General features: G+C 39.0%; 1 protein-coding gene and 1 pseudogene across 8 annotated transcripts in view; one reads left to right on the top strand and one right to left on the bottom strand.

The window, feature by feature from the left end:
• SPIN1 (spindlin 1) overlaps positions 1–21,777 on the top strand; it is an 82,105-nt gene that overhangs the window by 50,869 nt on the left and 9,459 nt on the right. For all 8 annotated transcript variants that reach the window (XM_069575578.1, XM_069575579.1, XM_069575576.1 and 5 more), the window contains 2 exons: positions 5,133–5,181; positions 18,580–18,833. In XM_069575578.1, coding sequence (XP_069431679.1) covers positions 5,133–5,181; positions 18,580–18,833 — 303 coding nt within the window. The remainder of the gene's footprint in view (positions 1–5,132; positions 5,182–18,579; positions 18,834–21,777) is intronic.
• LOC138433106 (small ribosomal subunit protein uS3 pseudogene) lies at positions 2,486–3,147 on the bottom strand (annotated as a pseudogene).

Genomic DNA, 21,777 nt, shown 5'->3' on the forward strand with positions numbered 1-21,777 from the left:
ACTTTGAAGGATACTTTTGCAGAATACAAAATTTAATATTTTACTCCAGTATCTTTTTGCTTCCATGCTTTCTGAGGAGAAGTAGGATCTAATTCTTAATTTTGCTTTCTTTAAAAATTCTGGCTTCTTAAGAGGTTTTTTTCTTTATCTTTGATTTTTCTCACATTTGAATATGAAAAACCTATTTAGGTTTTATTTTTGTTTCCTTGGCACTTTTCCTGTTTGGTGTTCTCTGCGCTTCCTTGTCTGTGGTTTGGTGTCTGACATTAATCTGGGGCAAATTGTCGTTATTACTTTACATATTTTTTTCCTGTTTCTTTCTTGTCTTTCTGATATTCTCATTATGTACATATTACCCTTATGTTGTTATTTAACAGTTCTTGGATATTCTGTTTTTCCCTGCATCTTCATCTTTTTTTTTCTCTTTACTTTTCAGTATTGAAAGTTTCTTTTGACATATCTTCAAGCTCAGAAGTTGTTTCCTTAGCTGAGTCTACTCGGTCTACTAATGAGTCTATCAAAGCATTCTTCATTTCTGCTTTGGTGTTTTTGATCTCTGCTGTGTCTTAAATCTCTTTGATCTTAAAAAATATTATTTTGGTTATTCTGGATCGTCTTTAGAACTTCCCTGGTGGCTCAGACGGTAAAGTGTCTGCCTGCAATGCAGGAGACCCAGGTTTGATCACTGGGTTGGGAAGATCCTCTGGAGAAGGAAGTGGCACCCCACTCCAGCACTCTTGCCTGGAGAATCCCATGGATGGAGGAGCCTGGTAGGCTACTGTCCATGGGGTCGCAAAGGGTCTTCTCTGCTGTGCAGGCTTTTCACAGCAGTGGCTTCTCTTGTGTGGAGTCCTGGCTCTAGGCCCGTGGGCTCAGTAGTTGCTGTTCCTGGGGTCTGTCTAGAATACAGGCTCGACAGCAGTGGTGTAGGGGCGTAGCTGTTCTGCAGTATATAGGATCTTCCCCGACCAGGGATCAAACCTATGTTTCCTGCACTGGCAGTGGACTCCTTACCACTGAACCGTCAGGGAAGCCCATCTGCCATGTCTGTCTGTTTTTTCTTAAACATTCCATTTTTCTGTTCATATTACTCATTTGTTCTTATTTATTGTCTACTTTTTCATTAGAGCCTCTCTGAGGGTGGAGATACTAATATCCTCTGTACTAAGGAGGAACTTTGAGACTAAAAGTGAAGTGGGCGTAAAGTGTGATTATGAAATTTATTGTGGGTTGACAGGATCAGCTGGACGACCATCCATAGGCATTTGCAGCTGCACTTCATGCGGCTGAAAGGGCTCTTCTAGAGATGCTTCAGGTAGATTCCGTCTCTGTTCAGCCTGTGTCTTCATGTATGCGCTGCCCACTTCATCAGTGTATGTCAGCATGCTGGGTGAAACTGAGGGGGAATGGCTCTCTTAGCATTTGGGATCATGTTTGGCAGTTTTCATCTGTGAAGTAGAATGGATAGTCCTGTACAGACCAACTGACTATATATATCCTTTTTCATTTATCTTTTTAGAATTGTTATGTAATTGCATAAATTTATGTTTAAAAACTGCACATCTTGATGTAATGCCAAGGAGAGAACTTTGCAGATAACCCAGAAGCCTTCTTCCTCCACACAGGTGGATTATGTTACTTAGTGTGAATTTTGAACAATATGGTATACATTTTGAAGCACTCTGTAGATATTGATAAGTTGTTGTTTTCTTATTCAAAATATTTGAATTTTCATTGTGACTTTGTGTTTGAAACATGCAGTTTTAGAAGATTGTTTAATTTTCAGATATTGGGGTGTTTACAAATATTTATTTCTAATTCTGATGTAGTCAGAGGACTTATTTTGTATGGTTTCACGTTAAGTGTATTGAGAGTTTGCATTCTGAGTAGCATATGGTGTATCTGGGTTAATGTCCCATGTGAACTTGGAAAAAAGGTTTATTTTGGCATTACTGAATTAACATTCTGTAAATGTCATCTAAGCCTAGTTGGCTGTTTGTGATGTTTAGGTCTCCTATATCCTTTTCTTATGTTTTTACCCACTTGTTATATCAATTACTGAGAAGTGTTTATATTTTTAAATATGAGTATGCCAATTTTTCTTATTCTATCAGTTTTTGCTTTATATATTTCAGTATACTATAATTAGGTTTATATACTTTCAAGCTCGTTACAGCTTCCTTTTTTGTTTTGTTTTGTTTATTTTTGACTGTGCTACATGATTGTGGGATCTTAGTTCCCTGAACAGATATTGAACTCAGGCCCTCAGTAATGAGAACTGGGGGCCCTAACCACAGGACCACCAGCCCTGTTGTAGCTTCTTCTTCTTCTTTTTTTTTTTTTGTCTTTTAAAAATATTTTATTAAGGATCTTTATAGAGCAACATCCAGGCTCCAGACCCAGGGGCCAAGGAAATCTGTCTTGCCTTGGTTACTGGCTAGGGCCTGGCAGGCAGCTCTGGCGTCCCACTTTCCTGTTCATGGTGTCAGTAGGCAGCATTTTCATCTCTGGGTTCCACAGTGTTCCTGTGATCAAACAAAGGCTTCTTAGGGCCAGTCTTAGCGGTTGGGTCCCAAGGCAGCATGATCTTTACCTTGATGCCCAGCACACCCTGTCTGAGCAGCACGTGGTGTGTGGAGGTGTCAACATAGTAGTTAACAGGGTCCCCACTGTGGATCATGAGGCCATCCACAAACTTCATGGATTTAGCCCTCTATCCTTGGAGTTTCCCAAACACCACAACCTCACAGCCTTTGGCCCCGTGATAAACCTCAACACACCATAGTAGGCCCTTTGCACAGCAAGGCCTTTTAGGAGCGTATAAGGCAGAGACTCTGCCTGGACAATGGCACACAGACTTCCTGTGGCTACCTTTTCGGCATATAGCCCTACACTGCCCTCAGGAAAGCTGCATCTCTTCTGAACTACAACAGTCAATTCCCAGATCCGCCAGCCCTCCTCACCAAGAGCATTCTCTGTCCTTGTGGCCATAATAATGATTTCTGTCCTGGTTGGTGTAACTCGGACCTCACCTCCAGAGTACCCATCTTCAGCCATCTTCCTGAGTGAGAAACTCATTCAGTTCAGCTTTGAAGATGCCATCTTCTTCAAAGACAAACTTCTCTTCTTGGAAATCTGCACTGCCATCTTACCTCCCACACCCTGGAAAGGAAAGTGTTGGGGCTTCTTAATTGACTCTGTTATTTATCATTTTGGGATATCCTTTTTGATGCCTGATGCCTTTGGTTTTAATAATTGTTCCTTCCTTCTTTGTATGGTCTCTTAATTGATGTATTTAAACTATATTTATTGAAATATTGTTGGGGTTGGAAAGATTTTTGCTGTATATAGTATTCACAAGTAGATTGTTTTCTTTATCTTAGCAGCACCTTAAAGATTTATTCCACTGCTTTTTCTGGCCAACATTGTTTCTGACAACAAATCTGGAGCCACTGTTTTGTTTCCCTAAATTTAAGATGTCTTTTGTTGTTAGGCTGTTTAAAAGTATTTTCTGTGTCACTGGTTTTCAGAAATTGGTAAGAATGTGCCTTGTGGTTTTACCCTTTGTTTTTTATCTTACTTTGGCTTCATTGACCTTGTTGGCTCTATGTTTGTGTACTTGGACCACATCTGAAAACCTTTCTGCCATTATTTTTGTCAGACTTTTTCTTCACCCCTCTGTCCTCTTTGTGGAGTCCATTTCATTTGTGCTGGGCCAGTTGCTATTGTCCTAGAAGTCACTGAGGCTGTTTGTGTTCTATTTTGGTTATGTTGTGTTACAATGTCTCACATTCACTGCTTTTTCATTTGTGGGGTCTGATCTGCTACTAACCACATCTTGTGTATTTTTTTTTTTCTTCTTCTTCTTCTTCATTTTGGATCATGTATTTTTCATCAGTTTCATTTGTTTCTTCTCCTTCCCCATTCATCTGTTTTAAGTGTTTATGTCTTCCTTTAACTGTTAGAGCATAGTTGTTAATCATTCTTTTAGCATCTTTGCTTGCTAATTACATTGTTTTGGTTATAACCTGTTTGCTTATGGGGTTACAGTTTGCTGCTTTCCCACAGACCTAGTACTTGTAGTTGGGGTGTTAGACATCTGAAGTGTCCAACCCAATTGTGGAGCATTGGGTTTTACTGGTGTCCTTTACTGAATATTAGAGTTTTGTTTTGGCAAGCAAGTTCTGGGATGTGTCTGTAGCAGCTTTCCTTCTTAGGGCTGCTTCATCCTCCTGCCAAGGAATTATCTTTATGGTTTTTCCTGATTGTCCTGTGTGCTCAAAGAGGTGGCTAGATGGAGTCTGAACAGCTCTCATGCCTTTGCAAGTTAGTATCTAGCCAAAGATTGAAGACCACCATACCTTTTCCAGATGTTTGGAGCCCCCGTGAGATCTCTTTCCTTGCCAGCGCTCTGACCCACGGCTCCCAGCTCACCTCGCCTCCTTAGCTTCCATCTGACTCTCAGTGTAGCACAACCTCAGTGTCCTTGGTTACCCTTCATGCACCATTGTCCTCAAATGGTCCTTGGGATGCACTTGGTTGGTGTAGGGGCCCTTGTGTGGGTTTTCAGCTTCCTGGTTCCATCATCCTGTGTTGCCTGTTGTCCTGATGTCTGCATCCAGATGTTTCATATCTCTTGTCCCATTTTCTAGTTGTTTGTGGCAGGAAAATGAGTTCTATACCTTTTAGTGCTTTATGACTAGGATTGTCACCTTTTTTGGCTGTAGTTTTTATCCATGTGATTTTGCTTTTTTGTGTTTCATGGGCAATTTAGGCAGATAAAGTGCTCTTACTGTCGTTTTATCTTCCCAGAACCCCTTATATCTTCCGTCTAAAGGATAAGTAAGCAAATGGTTTTCTTACATTTTGGCTGTTTTGGGGTTTTTTGTTTTTTGGCCACATCTTGTGGCGTGTGGGATTCTACAGAGTTCCCTAACCAGGAATGGAACCTGGACCTTTAGCAGTGAAAGCAGAGTAGTGCAGAGTCCTAACCACTGGGCCTCCAGGGAATTCCCTTGTGGTTTATTTTAATTGCATCCTTTATATGGCAGTTTTTCATAAGTTAACTTTTTCCTGAGTTTGAACAATTTTTTAATCCAGTTTTCATTGACATATACTTACTTCTCTTTTAGGCCATGCTGGTGTGTCTGCAAGCATGATGAAGAAAAGGACATCCCACAAGTAAGCGGCTCTGAAACTTGCCTTTTCATTTATTTATTTTTTAAGTAATTAATTTTAGTTGGAGGATAATTGCTTTAAACACTGTGATAGTTTTTGCCATACGTTGGCATGAATTGGCCACGGGCACACATGTCGCCCATCCTGAATCCCACTCCCTCGTCCCTTCCCACCCCATCCCTCTGGGTTGTCCCAGAGCACTGGCTTTGAGTGCCCTGCTTCATGGGTTGAACTTGCACTGGTTATCTATTTTACAGAAACTTGCCTTTTTAGATAGCACACTATGGCCTTTGGTTACATGGGCTGTGGGGTCATCTCTTTGAGGCCCTCTCTTGAATCCTCAGAGCAGCCAGCCTCACATGGAGCCTCGCTGCACACTGAATAATGGTGTGCTATCTCGCCCCTGTTCATCAAGAACCTAGCTAGCACTCTGCCAGGCGCACTCACTTCTTCATAAAATTTTCAAACGAATGAAGATATTGTAATGTAGAGAAAGCATATTCATGTTGAAAGACAATTTTAAGTGACAAAGTTGTATGCATCTTAAATCCTGTAGGTACTAGAGTGTAAAAGCAACTTTTTTCCTTCCTGCAATTTTTTTGTATGTGTATAGTTATGTCCAGAATGAAAATTGAGTTCCTATTTTAACAACATCCACTGGTACTGTGGTACTGTGATGGCTACTGCACCATGAAATCCTCTCTAACAAATCAATTATGATTGTATGAGTGTTCATCATAAGGTTGTTAAATATGGGAGACCCTCACTGTGACCCTCACACCTCCTAAGACTGATTATACAATTATTTTCAAATTATTCATATTGAAATGCTTGTGCCACTTGGTCATCAGTCTAGTAGTCGAAGAGTGTGAGAGTCCTCTGGGCTGTTATAGAAGGTCTGGATGAATAAAGGTGCCTTTCATTAATTGCTGGTAGTTAAACCAAAACGTGTCTCTATTTAAAGGAAAACTTGGATATGTAATATAAATATATGTGATACTCAGTTTAAGAAATGACTTGAAAAGTAAAAATATGAAGATAGGGCAAGTCCTGAGGTTTGATAAAACATTTCTCAAATTTCACTTATTTGCCCATCATCTTCACAGTTCTGTCATATCTAGTGATCTAATAATTTATGTAATATATCTCCACTCGTTATCTTTACCATAAGTAGTAAACCATCTCTTGGTATAAATAGAGGTAATTAAAAAAAAAACTTAAATACAATGGGAGATGAAAGCAAATTACACATTAACTTTGCGAAACTAGCATTCTTTATCTTTTTTCCCCTAAAAAGGAATAAATACCTATGCATTTAATTTTTGAAGTTCATACATGTACAGCTAAAGAATCTCTCATCCCATATGTTACATGATGCAAGAAACGTGATCTAGGGCTTTAATATGAGGTGTGCTTGTCTTACTTAAAGAGTAGAAGTTTTGAACATAGCAAAAAGGAGAAGTTGAAAAGTTACCAGTCATTTTCCTATTTTTTTCTGATGTCAGTGCAAATTTGAGGATGGGTGGGGTGGAAAAAAACTGAAACAGAAGTTTCCGCATATCACAAATGAAAGCTGTTAACTGTTGTCCTTGAATGGGTAAGTGGGGATGATGGGTGGTGGAGAGGCTGGCCTTGGAGTGGGAAGCCCCACTGGCCCAGCTGTGGGCTTTACCAAATCCCTTGTATGCCTAACGCTCGCTTAACTTGTATTAAGTCATGGTATTGGACTGGAACAGTGAGGTTTTTGGGTTTTCATTACAGATGAAGTGTTTATAGCAAACAAATACAGGAAAGCAGAACTTGGAGCCTCGCTCTCTCCTTGCCTGCCTCCACTGTGGCCCTCCAGAGAGTAAGGCACTCAGACTCCTTGTGTGCAGCCGCTGACCCGTGGTCATGCCTCCTCTCGCTTTCCATGCTGGTACAGGGGGACGGTGCAATAACAACTCCCTGTGCACATGCCTCTGCTTGCTTGAGAGAGTCAAAGGAACACCCAGGAGACAAGGGCTGGCAGAGCCCAGGTCCTGCAAATGGCACCTCCTATCTCTGTGGGTGTGAGGGGATTCTGGTAATCAGATCCAAAGTGCCTGGAGCAGTGTCTCTGCACCCGGAAATGTTGCATAGCTGAGTCTCGTTCTCATTTTTTGAAGTAAATAGAAACTTTTGTGCTTCTTGTGAGCCAGGGTCCTTGGTGTAATTTGGGGACAAGCTGGTGGACATTTCTTTTCTGGCTTCCCAGAAGGTTGTTTGGGAATTATGTCTTCACTGAAGGTACATCTTGAAGGCAGGTGTAGTTGGGGAACAAATAAGGTGGATGTAGCTGTAGTGATTCTTCGTTTCAGTTTTCGATTGTGGGTCTGGCTCTTTTGCTTCCGTAATTTGGATAGTCGATAGATTTACATTTCAGGGAGGTGTGACTGGGCTTTGGTATCTTTTCCACTAATGTACATTTGAAAAATGGATCAGGAGCTGTTAACACACTGAATTGAGGATTTCTAGGGAATGTTTGTTTTCCTTTTTCTAAGACACCAGTAGTCACTGACCAAGGCTGTCACTGTGCTTCTTCCCCTCCTCCTCCTCTTGTCCCTGTTTTAGTCTCATTCATGACATCCCTTGTCAAGTAGAGACCTTGAACCCTTCTGTGAGAAGAAAGTTTGAGTCTGCGGTCATCACATCTAAGAAATAGCTAGGACGGTATGATTCTGGAACCTATAGTAACTGTTGATACCATGTCCTGTTTCTGAACTGTATGTTTTGTTGTCTCGTATATGAAAAATATTTCTGTGACAAGCACACAGACCTAGATCACAGTTGGAGTAAGCATCTAAATGAACCATGATATTATCAATCTTAAACTGGTTAAATGTGGAATACTTTTTAATCAGTTTGCCAGTAGCTCTGTTATTCACACCAGTGAAAGTGAATAGTGCTTTGGAAAACCCTTGAGGCATTTGGATGCTTGCCATGAACATCTCTGAATACTCTCAGTGTGCAGTGTGTAGACAAAATAATGAAAAAACCAGAGTGAAATGGGTAGAAAACTTGACTTTCTCCATTCTGTTTTTTTATTGTCGGTTTAAGCTGGGAATGCCAGTTTCAGCTGTAGAACTCTTAACAAGCAACAAGTACTAGAGAAGCAGTTTTTTTTTTTTTCCTCTCTCTATTTGCTACTGTGCATCTTGCAAAAAGACAATTATTTTGATTTATTTTCTTTTGAAATCTGCTGGAACACAGTAAGGAAGCTGCTTCTATCTCACAGTATTAAAAAAATCGGGAAAGAGGTCATACACCAAAGTATGCAGTATGTGGCTGTCATTACTGGTTTATTATAGGAGAATTATAATAGTTAAAAATGTAAGAAGTACGGTGCCTTTAAATGTTGACTATAAAAGTAAGATATTTACTGATGAGAAATGGTAGTCAACTTAAGTCATTAAGGGAGTCTAGATAAAGGGTGAAAGGTCTTTGAGCACAGATTTTGTTTCTTAAATCGACATATAATTGAGTTATACAATGTTCTAGGTGTACAACATAGTGTTTCACAACTTTTAAAGATTATACTCCATTTATAGTTGTTAGAAAATATCGGCTAGATTCCTTATACTGTACAGTATATCCTTGTTTGTTTTATACACAGGAGTTTATACTTAATCTCCTGTTTCTGTTTTGCCCCTCCACCTTCCCTTTCCTTACTGGTAACCACTAGTTTGTTTTCAGTACCATTATTTAAAATATTGAGCAAAGTACAGAAGTGTTTTCTGTGGTCTTGGTTTTCCTTTTTGGGAACGTGGATGTATAAAAGTTACTGTTTACTCTGAATCAATTCTGCTGCCAGAGGTGTGGTGCCTAGGTCAGCAGTGCACTTGGAAGCTTGTTAGAAAGTCTTTGGTTCTTCTTCAGACTTGCAGAATAAAATGGAACCCAGAGTTTCTGGGACAGGGCTTGGGTAACTGTTTTCAGAAACTGTAGGTGATTTGATGCATGCCTAAGCTTGAGAAGCACTGGCCTAAACCATCATCAGAACTGATATCTTAAAGCACATCAGATAACAAAGTCAAGTTGTTTGGAAATTAATATACACAATTACAGCAATGAAAGGTGATTGGATGCTGTATACTTGGTCACCATTTACTCCCATTGAAACTATAGGAAAAGCTGTTTATAACTTATGGAGATGACAAGGAAAGTGATTATAGATGTTTAATTCTGGTTTCTCTGCTTTTATCCTTGAATTGTTTGGATCCTGACACAATACAGCCTTTTATTTGCCCTTGGCGCTATAATTCCATGTGTCTTCAGTTGAATGAGATGTCTTGGTATTTGTTTATAATGTTGTTGTTTGTTTATTGACTACCTGGTAAGTGATAGTCAAGAATATTTTAGACTTTTTTCCCCAAGAAAATGCCAGACACTAAGGCTATTAAAAATAACATATCCAAGGAGAACCTATAAAGCAAAATCACCATATTCCAGAAACTCTCATTTTAAATTTAAAAAAGTTAGTTGCTTTAAATTGTTAATCTTGCATCCCTTTTTGTACTGCCTGTGGGATCTTAGTTCTCCAACCAGAGATTGAAACTCAGTCTTCAGTTGTGAAAGTTTAAAGTCCTAACCACTGGACCACCAGGGAACTCCCTGTACTGTTCTTTTTAAAAATATGTTTATTTTCTGTTCTGTTTTGTTTATTTTTGGCTGCACTGGATCTTTGTTGCTGCAGCATGAACCTTCTCTAGCAGAGAGCGGGGGCTACTCTCTGCTGTGGCACACAGGCTTCTCATTGCAGGGGCTTCTCTTGTAGGTCGTGGGCTCTGGGGCACGAGGGCCTCAGGAGTTGCAGCATGCAGGCTCTAGGTGGGTGCTCAGTAGCTGTGATGCACGGGCATAATTGCTCCACGGCATGTGGGATCTTCCCGACCAGGGTTTAAGCCGGTGTCCCCTGAACTACAAGGCAGGTTCTTAACCACAGTGGGACCAGCATGGAAGCCCTGTATTGCTGTTAGATTGAACTACCTAGAGATATGACCATCTAAGTGTGTTTTTGATCTTTTTGTATCTTCTGCCAGTTATCTGACGTGTTCTTATTGTTTACTTTTATATATACTATTTCAACTCATGTAAGTAAGCTTTAATTTTTATTAAAATTTTTCTTACCGATTTTTGAATCTGAATTAGTGATTAGAATTAAAAAACAAAAAAATTAATATGTAATTTTTAACTTCTCTAGTATGGAAAATTTCAAATACATACAGAAATAAAGTAGCAAATATTTTTTCACTCTTAACATTAATAATTACTAGTTTAACATATTTAAAAATATTTTAAAACAATACTTGTAAACTCTGGCTGTAAGGGTATTTGAACAGTTTGGACATTCAGGGAGCAGTAATTGGAAAGCTTGGCTTACGATTTTTAGAAGTATTGTATTAGTTTAATTACCATTTTTGTCTTTAGTATTCATTGAGGCATCCATTCATTCTCTTCTTTTTCTTTTTTTGGGAGCTGCACTTTGCTGTGCAGCTCCTAGTTCCTCAAACTCGTGCCTCCTGCAGTGGAAGCTCGGAGTCCCAACCACTGGACCTCCAGGAAGTCCCATCTGTTCATACTTTCCTGCCTCTACCTTTTCAATCAAATTAGGTTGTTGATTAAATAAATTTGGCAAAAATGGTATCTATATTAGATCTTTAATTCTTCTTTTAGAATTAGTGAAATGGTATTCTAAAAGTGAAGTTACTCTTGACTAAAAAGGCAACAGAAATAAAATTTGGAATTTATAATGCTAATATATATAAATCTATTTTTATATATAGTTTCTTGCAGAATTAGGAACCCATTGCATTAATTTAAGCATAATTATAAGTTGTATTTTATCTGCCTATAAAAGTAAAGTACTTAAGTCATAAAAAAATTTGAAAATAACAGGTGAATGCAGAGAAAGGCAGCTTAATTATTTTTGATCCACTGTCATCCAGAGATTATCCCTGTAAATAATTTAATGTATGTTTTAAAAGTTTTTTTTCCTCCATATCTGGATGATTGTGTATATTTTTAAAATGTCTTTATATTTTTCTGTGATTTTAATAGCTATGTAGTTATTCATCATATAGATACAGTATTACTTACTAAATCAGTGAGACCTATTGAACTTCATATCAGGTTTCCCGTGGTACAAACACTGCTCAGAACATACTGTTTGCTCTAGTTTTGTGCTTGTCCATTGTTTTCTTTTGATCAATTCCTAGACATGAAATCACTGAGACAGTGGATGCCAGATTGTTTGTTCGTTCACTAGGAGGGTTGTATTTATTCTATACGCAAATAGAAAATAGCACTTCACCATAATTTGCATTAAGTTTGCAGTTTTTGTTATTGATACAGAAAGATCATCCCACCAACAGATCAGAACACTGAGAAATCTCTGCAAGATACACAGCAGATAGGAATAGATTTATATCAACATAAAAGCTAAGCTAAGGTAAGGTACTCCCAACAAGTTTGAGTTGAAAAAGAAGACCTCCAAAAAGTTGAATGTTCGAACTAGACCCTAGCATCTATTCAGGTTAGGGACAGCACAGGCTGGCCGCAGTTACCTTCGTCATTACAGGCGAGAAACCAGCCGCATTAGGCAGTAGGTGTTCTCTCCTGGCTGGAAGTTTCCACACAGTCTCAGCTGCTCTGAAATTACCTGGGTCCTGGCTGCTTTGTCAGAACCTATACTTCATACTGAGACATCAGAGACCCTGACTTGGCCTGAAGAAACACATCTCAACTACGGATACCACTTTATATCTTTCCTTGCATCTGAAAATATGGACACCAAGAATCATCAGGCACCTGAGGAACTCTGACAGCACCAAAGAAAGTCATGCATAGAACAGGAGCGTTAACCTTGCTCTCCTGCAGGTGTGAAGAATGCTGCCACCCAGATGGCAGCAGATGCAGCAAAGACAAGGCTGAACCCAGAAGTTCATAAGGAATCCAGGAAAGTGAAAATTATCCTCACATCAGGTGTTGCACTCATTACAAAGAAAAATCATTTAAGATAAAGAAATGATCAGTTCATAGAAATCAAAATATTAGGTAAGATATTCAATAGATAGGCTGAAATTCAAGCCTATTTTACCTAATTCAAGAAATTGACCAAGTCCTAGTGAGGGATACTTAGAAACATGTCACGAGTACTAGGGACATTTCAGAATCTAGTAACAAACAAAATTCTAAAAGCAGCTTGAAGAGGAAGATGGGTTACCCTCAAAGGAGCAAGGATGAGATTGGCATCTGGTATGTGTGATTCTGGAAGGTAAGATAAAGACAATGAAAATACCTTTTTGCAATAAGGGTACTGAAGGCAAAGGGAATTTGAGCCTGCCTTGCATACCTAGGCAAGTCAAGGATGAGAACAAAATAACAGTATTTTGAGGCTTGCAGGAATTTGTAGTTTGCATTTGTGAACCCTGTCTGACTACCAGAGAATATATCTAGAAAGAGCAAATATGCACGAGAAAAAAATAAATGTTGCAAAAAGCAACAAAAATCCTCTTTGTTTACTACTAAATAAGGGAATGTTTTTAAAAAATTATTTTTAAGATAGTAGCAACCTGTAGGCAAGTCAGGAAGCAACAGTTAGAACTGGGCATGGAACAGCAGACTGGTTCCCAATAGGAGTACGTCAAGGCTGTATATTATCACCCTGCTTATTTAACTTATATGCGGAGCACATTATGAGAAATGCTGGGCTGGAAGAAGCACAAGCTGGAATCAGGATTGCCAGGAGAAATACCAATAACCTCAGATATGAAGATGACAGCTCTCTTATCGGAGATGGCAATGGCAACCCACTCTATTACTCTTGCCTGGAAAATCCCATGGATGGAGGAGCCTGGTAGGCTGCAGTCCATGGGGTCACGAAGAGTCGGACACGACTGAGCGACTTCACTTTTACTTTTCACTTTCATGCATTGGAGAAGGAAATGGCAACACACTCCAGTGTTCTTGCCTGGAGAATTCCAGGGACGGGGGAGCCTGGTGGGCTGCCATCTATGGGGTCGCACAGAGTCAGACATGACTGAAGTGACTTAGCAGCAGCAGAACCCTTATGGCAGAAAGCGAAGAAGAACTAAAGAGCCTTTTGATGAAAGTGAAAGAGGAGAGTGAAAAGGTTGGCTTAAAGCTCAGCATTCAGAAAACGAAGATCATGGCATCCAGTCCCATCACTTCATGGCAAATAGATGGGGAAACTGGAAACAGTGGCTTTGTTTTTTTTTTGGGCTCCAAAATCACTGCAGATGGTGATTGCAGCCATGAAATTAAAAGATGCTTACTCCTTGGAAGGGAAGTTATGACCAAACTAGACAGCATATTAAAAAGCAGAGACATTACTTTGCCAACAAAGGTCCGTCTAGTCAAGGCTATGGTTTTTCCAGTAGTCATGTATGGATGTGAAAGTTGGACTGTGAAGAAAGCTGAGCACCGAAGAATTGATGCTTTTGAACTGTGGTGTTGGAGAAGACTCTTGAGAGTCCCTTGGACTGCAAGGAGATCCAACCAGTCCATTCTGAAGGAGATCAGCCCTGGGATTTCTTAGGAAGGAATGATGCTAAAGCTGAAACTCCAATACTTTGGCCACCTGATGTGAAGAGCTGACTCATTTGAAAAGACCCTCATGCTGGGAAAGATTGAGGGCAGGAGGAGAAGGGGACGACAGAAGATGAGATGGTTGGATGCCATCACTGACTAAATGGACATGAGTTTGGGTAAACTCTGGGAGTTGGTGATGGAAAGGGAGTCCTGGCGTGCTGTGGTTCATGGGGTCACAGAGTCGGATATGACTGAGTGACTGAACTGAACTGAGCAAGATTAATAACAATTTGGAACAAAAGACTAAATTTCTGATAGTGAGTGTGGTGAAAGTGGTGAGGAAAGGGTTACTAAGGTGCTAAGATGTTTAAAAAAATTTTTTCCTTCCTTTACTAGGAATTTTTTTGTTGTTATTTAATTTTTTGGGGGGGGGGTTAGTTTTCGTCTTGCTTTGGTTTTAATTGTGTACTCTAGTAGAAAATTGTAAGCTTAAAAAGTAGGTTATTTATTTATTTGTATTTTTTTGACTGTGCCATATGGCTTGCAGGAAGTTCCCCAAACCAGGGAGTAATCCAGGCATATTATTACCACATTTATGTAACAAAAGTTGATGATTAAAATTCCCTTAAAAAAAGTGAGAAAATCCATGCAAAGAAGGAAGGGTCATGTTTCTTCAGAATTAAAGGATATAGGAACCACTCTGAATAGGGCTGCTTGCTAACTAGGTTTGAGTCCCTCTTGTTGTTTGGAAGAGGGGAGGAGCGTCTCGTGTACTTCCACTGGAGGCGACCAGGATGAGAATGCTTGTTCTGAAATGTGATTAAAGAGAGCACCATGCATCTCCCTCTTCAGAGGCAACTGCACGTTACAGAAGGATGCCACTAGTGAGTGTGGGAAGGAGGGATGGCTGAACTGCTCTGAGTCTTCCAGTTGCCCTTTTCTGCTCTCAGTTGCTAAGTTTATTTTGGTTTTGTTGAGAATCATGGTAGTAGAAAATTTCATGCCTCTGAATCTAGGATAGAATCTTTTCTGTTTGTAGTCAGTGTTTTCCAGAGAAACAGCACCAATGTTTTATGCACAGAGATTGGAGATCCAGGGACGAGCTGATATTAATACTTTGAACTGATCGGATGAGACTCACCTATGTAATGGAAGGCAATCTGTCTGCTGATTTACGTGTTAGTTTTATGTAGAAAAATATCTTCACAGAAAACATTTAGAGTAATGTTTGACTAGGTATCTTAGTACTGTGGCCCAGCCAACTTGACACATTAAAATTAATCATCATGCTGGTAAAGATGCTATATTTGCTTATAATTTTGGTAGTAATAATAGAATGTCTGTGAATTATAAAATGGTGCATATGACTGAATTCTTTCTTCAGTGAGTTTTGGGGACCAACCTCTGCCTTTGCTTTGAAGAAAACCTGATCCTGTACACAGGATGAATCACAAGGACTTTTTCCTAAAGATCAAAAGAAGATAGGTAATTGTCTATTTGGAGAAAAATGTAATGCTCGAAAAGATACCTGTATTCTAAAGAAGAAATGTAATCACCTTCTCAGCCATATATCCCCACAGAAGGCCAGTTGGGTGTAGTGGCCCATTTTCAGGGAGTATGAAGAGGTCTTGAGTTCACTTTTAGGTTTGAGTATTAGTAGTAGTTACAAGTTACTGACTGATAGTATGTTATTAAGGCGTTTCTCTCCAGTAAGTTTTATACTGCAGTCTTTTTAAATTAACCAATCTTTATTTATTTTAGGTTTTATAGATTGGTTCCTTACTATGAACAGTATTGAATTTAGCTCCCGCTTCTCTGCTTTATCTCCATTTAATATAAGGTACTCTGTTCCAATCATACTCTTTTGTTTAGCGAACGTCTTGTACTTTACAGGTATTCTTCTTTCCTTCCCCTTTTCAGAGTGGTGTTAACTCTGTTGTCAGAGCAGATAATAGTTACATATTGCTCTTTTCCCTATGTTTGTTCTGCAGTAAAAGATGCTCACTTTTACTTATTATCAGCTCTGTGCTGAAAGCTTTCTAAGCGTTCTTGATTATCTGAAACTGTCCTATACAGTGGTTCCTTGGTATCTGGGTGATTGATACCAAGATACCAAGATTGGATTGATTCTAGGACCCTTGACACCATACCAAAATCCACAGTTGCTCACGTCCATTGTATAAAATGGCCTAGTATTTGCACATAACCCACACACATCCTCCTATATACTTCACATCGTCTCTAGATTATTCATAATACCTAATACAGAGTAAATACTGTGTAAATGGTTGTAAATACAATGTAGATGGTATGTAAATTGTTGCCTACATGTGGTGAGTTCAAGCTTTGCTTTTTGGAACTTTGTTTTTCTGTCCACATTTGGTTGAATCAGGATGTGGAACCCATAGATATGATGGCCAACTGTTAACTTCTTCAGGAAGCATCTGTAAGAACGATATTCCTCAAGTCCTTATTTGTTCACAGTGTTATCGGTGTACTTTTACCTGGAGGATAGTATAGCATTCTTGGCTGACTGAAATCACCACCTCGCGTTTGCTTTCCTGGGAACTTGGAAGGTCATCACCCTGGGTGTCTAGAGGCACACAGGGTCGCTGTCACGTTGGGATTTGCTTTTCCTTACACGTGATGCCATTCTTCTGCTTGGATGCCCAGGAGATGTTGTTTTCCTTACAGTTTGTTTGTTTTACTGGATGTCTTAGCGTCAGTAGTTCTGTGTCAGTTTTACCAGGGATGCGTTTGTACATTTCAGTCTTTCAGGATATTTTTCTTGAATTATTTTAGTATTTTTTCTGTTCTGATTTTAGCTGTTGGGTGATTCTGTTATATAGAAGTTAGAATTTCTTATCTGTTCCCATCTGTCTTCTTTTTTTATTATCTATTTTCCTTACATGGACATGAATTTGAGCAAACTGGAGATACTGGAGGACAGAGGAGTCTAATGTGCTGCAGTCTGTGGGATTGTGGAGTTGGACACGACTTAATGACTGAAGAACAACAATTTTCCTTAAATGCTCCTTGGTGTCAATTTCTTCCATGTTCCTCTAGTCTAGTGTTCATTTCTGAAAAGATTTCAAATCGCTGCTTGTTTCTTGACTGTGTCTGATTCTTCTTGCATCTTCTCTCGTGTGGCTGCCTCTCATCTGGGCTCTTCTGTTTCTGATGTAAGTTCCTGTTTCATGGCCTTTGTGTGTGCATAGTATTAGGTGATAGTTTCCATCTACCTTGTAGATATGTTCTTGGGTTTGCTTCCATTGCCCGTTGTTGCCACCATGGTCCTCTCCTGAGACTCTTGTACATGGGAAGGGGTGGCATTATACCAGGAGAGCTGTCTGTGCTGCAGAGCTCTTCAGTATTCCCATGCACACTTAATACACTTCTTTGTGGTCTCCTCTGTATTACCTGTTGAGGTCTGCCTAGCACCTGAACCTCATCTTTCCTTTATCCCCGGGCCTCATCCTGTTCAGGATGTTAGTCTCAGCTTATGGCCTCAGTGCATGATTCTGCCTTTCCTGGAAGGCCTTTTGGCTGGGTGTGTGCAAAGCCTTAAGGGCTGGGCAGACACAGTGTCTTCTGGTCTCATGGTCTCACAATCCTGTATGTAATCTGTGAACCCTTTTACAGCCCGACTGGAGAAGTTTTCCTTCTGAGATGTTCCCCAAATGGTGTTCCCTCTCTTAGGTAAAGGATTGTGTCAACTGATTATAGGCCTTATTAAGGCAGCTTTAATGGTTTGCTGTATAATCTGTTTTCTCTGCTTACAAACCCACTAAGTTTACCAAGCTGTTCTACTTCAAATATATATAATTGTAATTTTAAATATTACATCCTGTAATAAATTGCTTGTTTTTTTTTTAAGGTACATTTGTATTTATGCCATTTATTCCCACTTTTATGGTTTACCAGATGAGAGCTTTATGCCTATAAAAGTGTAGCAGAAAAGCAATTCTTTTCTGCTCTCTAAATTTTTTCATTTTTGGCATATATCCATGTGCCATCATGGCTTCGGCCTTCAGCTTTCATTCAAGCTGAGTCTTGCCCCTTGTCTTTAGATTGCTCCATGAAATGAAGGTTTTTTCCACCTCACATCAAGAGCCAGGTGTATTGTTTGTAAACATTGTATGTAGGTTTTTCAATTGTTTGTAACTGATGTATGTCACTTGAATAATTTTTAATATTACATTATTTGCTACAGATTTAAGGGTTGAAGGTTATGTGCTTTCTAGAGAAGTAGTGATGGTATAGATGCATGAATATAAGCCAGCCTGGGCTTAGTTTAAGAAAAAGTGAAATGTATAGTTTATTCTTATTGTTTAAGCCAATGGGAATAAAGTTATGTGGGCATAAGAATGGTTGAAATTGAATAGTTACACATTTCCCTTTGACAAGAAATGGATTTCTGTTTCATAAAGCCATATGCACATGCAGTATTTCATGTAGTCAGCCCTTGTCTTTCTTTGACTAATTTGGATAACTGTAAGTTGATTGCATTAAAAGAAACTCAGAAAGCTGAAAAACTGATGCTTAATTTTAGGGCTTAGTTGCTACGGGCTAGGCCTGTGTTTTTCTGCCTCCACACTTAAGGTGCACAGGGAGCTCCTATTGCTTGAAATGGGCCCCCTGTGAGCCACCACTGCAAGGCTGTGGGACTGCGAGATGGCTGGCTGGAGCCACCTGAACCCTGGGTGTGGCAGCGTTAGCCTGCACAGGACCGGATCATTTCTGATGAGAGCATGCTAGGTAGCAGTAGTTGTGTTGGTAGGAGTGCATACTTTGAGAAGATACCTTACGTGTGTATATGTGTGAATACAGAAAACATCGGAGCAGTGTGGGACCAAGCAAACCTGTTTCCCAGCCTCGGCGGAACATCGTAGGCTGCAGGATTCAGCATGGGTGGAAGGAAGGGAATGGCCCTGTCACCCAGTGGAAAGGAACCGTTCTGGACCAGGTGCCTGTAAACCCTTCTTTGTATCTTATAAAATACGATGGATTTGACTGTGTTTATGGACTAGAACTTAATAAAGATGAAAGAGTTTCTGCGCTTGAAGTCCTCCCTGATAGAGTTGGTAAGTTCTCTTTACTATTTGTGTGTTATATGCTTTAAAAAGGATTTCTGAAATGGATGCTTTTTGATTATTTGCATTACTGGTATTTTGTCTTTTTATTGGAGAATAAGTACTTCTGATACATATTTAAATCAGTCACCTAAGACCATGAAAACTGCTGAACAGATGTCCTGAAACCACAGTTCAGAGGAACTGTGAGGGATATAAGGATGTATAAAATTGTTCCCTAAGAAGTTGACAATCTAATAATTTTTAATATGATTATTTCCCACATTTTGCTCACAGTTTATCTGGACTCTGATGGGTAAGAGTATTTCTCATTAGCTCAAATATTCAGTATACTTATTTTATCATACAGTAGTTAAGAAAAATTTCATGTGTTTATTTTAGAATCTTTTAGGTGAAGTGTATCTTTCATTGTATATTATTACAAAAGTGATCATTGCACTTAAACAACCAATGCATGTGAATTTTATCATATTTTTAAGGGTTTGTTTTGCAAGGTTTGTGGGAAATGAATGGCTTTTTTCCTTTTTTTTTTTAATGACAGCCTCAGTTTATTTTTTATATACACAGATGGTCATAGGAGCTATGAATGACTTTAAATGTCATATGAATCAGTTTTGCCTTGCATACCTTAGGCATAATGACTGGTTTTATTTTTAAGAATAAAGTAAAATAGGTTTTATTTTTAAGAGCAATAGAATACTCCCAAATGAATGTTCCTTTCTTCAGAGTATTTGCATTTTTACAGTGATGCTGCCATTGCCTGAATCTGGTTTATGTTTTTGTAATTGTCCTTTAAAAGCCTGTATTTTTATAAATATAGCTTCAGCAGTTCTGTACCTGGAGGATAGAATTTTGGAATCAGATTGTCAAGGGAAGAAGCTTACCCAGTCCCCTGTCCCTTTGTTTTTACCCTTGTGTTCCTGGGACAATGCTTCCCCATCAGGTTAAGTTCAGCAGAGCAGCAAGTTACTTTTTAATCTTCGCTTTAGATAGCAGATGTTGTCTTTACTCATCCTATATAAATATAGTTCTGTTTTCACAGAAGTCTGTCTTTAAATTTGTGTTTTTAACTACAGGCAACTAATTGTGTAATAGTAAATCTTTGGCATTTTAAATTTTATCTCTTTTAAGTGACTGAACAAATTGTTCCTTGTGAGGCATGTCCTCTTTCCTCTTGATCTTGAGAGCAGTCCATTTCCCACATCAGAAACTAGCAGGGAAGAATCTTCCCTTCAGGGCTTAAAAAGTACCCTCACTTTTATATCAATTATTTGTGCTCATTAATTATCATAATTCTTTTTCTGACCCCTTCAAGGGCAAGACTGCTAGCTTATTTGAGATTTTACTGCATTCTTCCACATGACCTATGTTAGTTCTTTTGTGATCATAGAGCAAAAAAACTTAGCTTGATTTATTAAAAAAACAGTGATTTTACCAACCAAGATATCCAGAAATATATGAGTGTCTCTGGTGATGAGATTTAAGGGTTTATTAATGTTCTTCTTTCTAGTTCAATTTTCAAAAGGAAATCCAAAGGCCTGTTTGCAAAGCAGCAGTATGTTATATGCCTAATATAATTATCAGTTAATTATAGTATTCCCTGTGATACTTTATTCTGAAAAGTTATTTGGACTTCATTTATATTCCATGTAGAAATAAAATGGTTTTTCCTAATTTGCTTTAGGCAGTACATTTAAGTTAGTTTTGTTTTCCATAACCTTAAGCTAAAGGTGAGAGAAAGTGACATCACAGAGTACTGATTCCCAAAGTGTGGTCTAGGACTGTTGATGTTCCCTGAAGCATATTCATGTGCCTTATGAGATCAAAATTCATAATAATCTTAAGGTATAATTTGCCTTTATCACTCTCATCCTTTCACAGTTATATACTGAGGTTTCCAAAGATCTGCATAGCTCAGTGAATGTATTTTTGATACGAACAGTGCATGATGTTACCAAATCATGTATTGGTGAAAGATCCGTTCAAAGACCAACAGGTTTTTTTTGTTGTTATGGTAAAACATTAAATTTTTTTTCCTTCCCTGCCCCCCCCACCCCAAAACATTAAATTTACTGCCATAACTGCTTTCAAGTGTACAGTTCAGAGATGTTAAGTATATTCACATTGTTATGGAATAGATTTCCACATTTTTTTATTTTGCAATTCTTTCCTCATTAAACAACTCATTTTCCCCCTCCCACCAGCCTCTGTACCTACCATCCTGTTCCTGTGAATATGATAACTTTAGGTACATCATAAGTAGAGTTATGTTGTATTGCTTTTCTGTGACTAGATTCTTGCCCTTAGCATAGCGTCCTCAAGGTTCATTCATGTTGTAGCATGTGACAGGATTTCCTTCCTTTCTGCTGCTGCTGCTAAGTCGCTTCAGTCGTGTCCAACTCTGCGACCCCACAGGCGGCAGCCCACCAGGCTCCGCCATCCCTGGGATTCTCCAGGCAAAGGCTGAGTGATATACCATTGTATGTGTATGCCACATTTTTTCCCCATTCATCCTTGATTGGACTCTTGGTGGGTTCCTTCTTCCAGGGCTATTGTGAATAGTGCTGCTATGACATGGGTGTACAAATATGTCTTCAAGCACTGCTTTCAGTTCTTTTGGGCATTTACCCTGAAGTGGAATCATACAGCAATTTTGTTTTGAGGTGCCTGTATACGTACTGTTTTTCCATAGTGTCCATTAACATTTTACAGTCCCACCAACAGTGCATAAGGATTTCAATTTCTCATCTTCCCCAGTATTTGTTATTTTCTGTTGGTTTTGCTTTTTGACCATTCATATGTCATCTTTGCAGAAATACCTGTTCCTTTGCCCACATTTTTTGATTGGATTATTTCAGTTTGTTTTGTTTGTTGCAGAGTTATAGGAATTCTTTATGTATTCTGCAGACGAATTTTAATTTAATAGTTTGACAGA

The sequence above is a fragment of the Ovis canadensis genome, chromosome 2 (genome assembly GCF_042477335.2).
Source record: "Ovis canadensis isolate MfBH-ARS-UI-01 breed Bighorn chromosome 2, ARS-UI_OviCan_v2, whole genome shotgun sequence".
Lineage (NCBI taxonomy): Eukaryota > Metazoa > Chordata > Mammalia > Artiodactyla > Bovidae > Ovis > Ovis canadensis.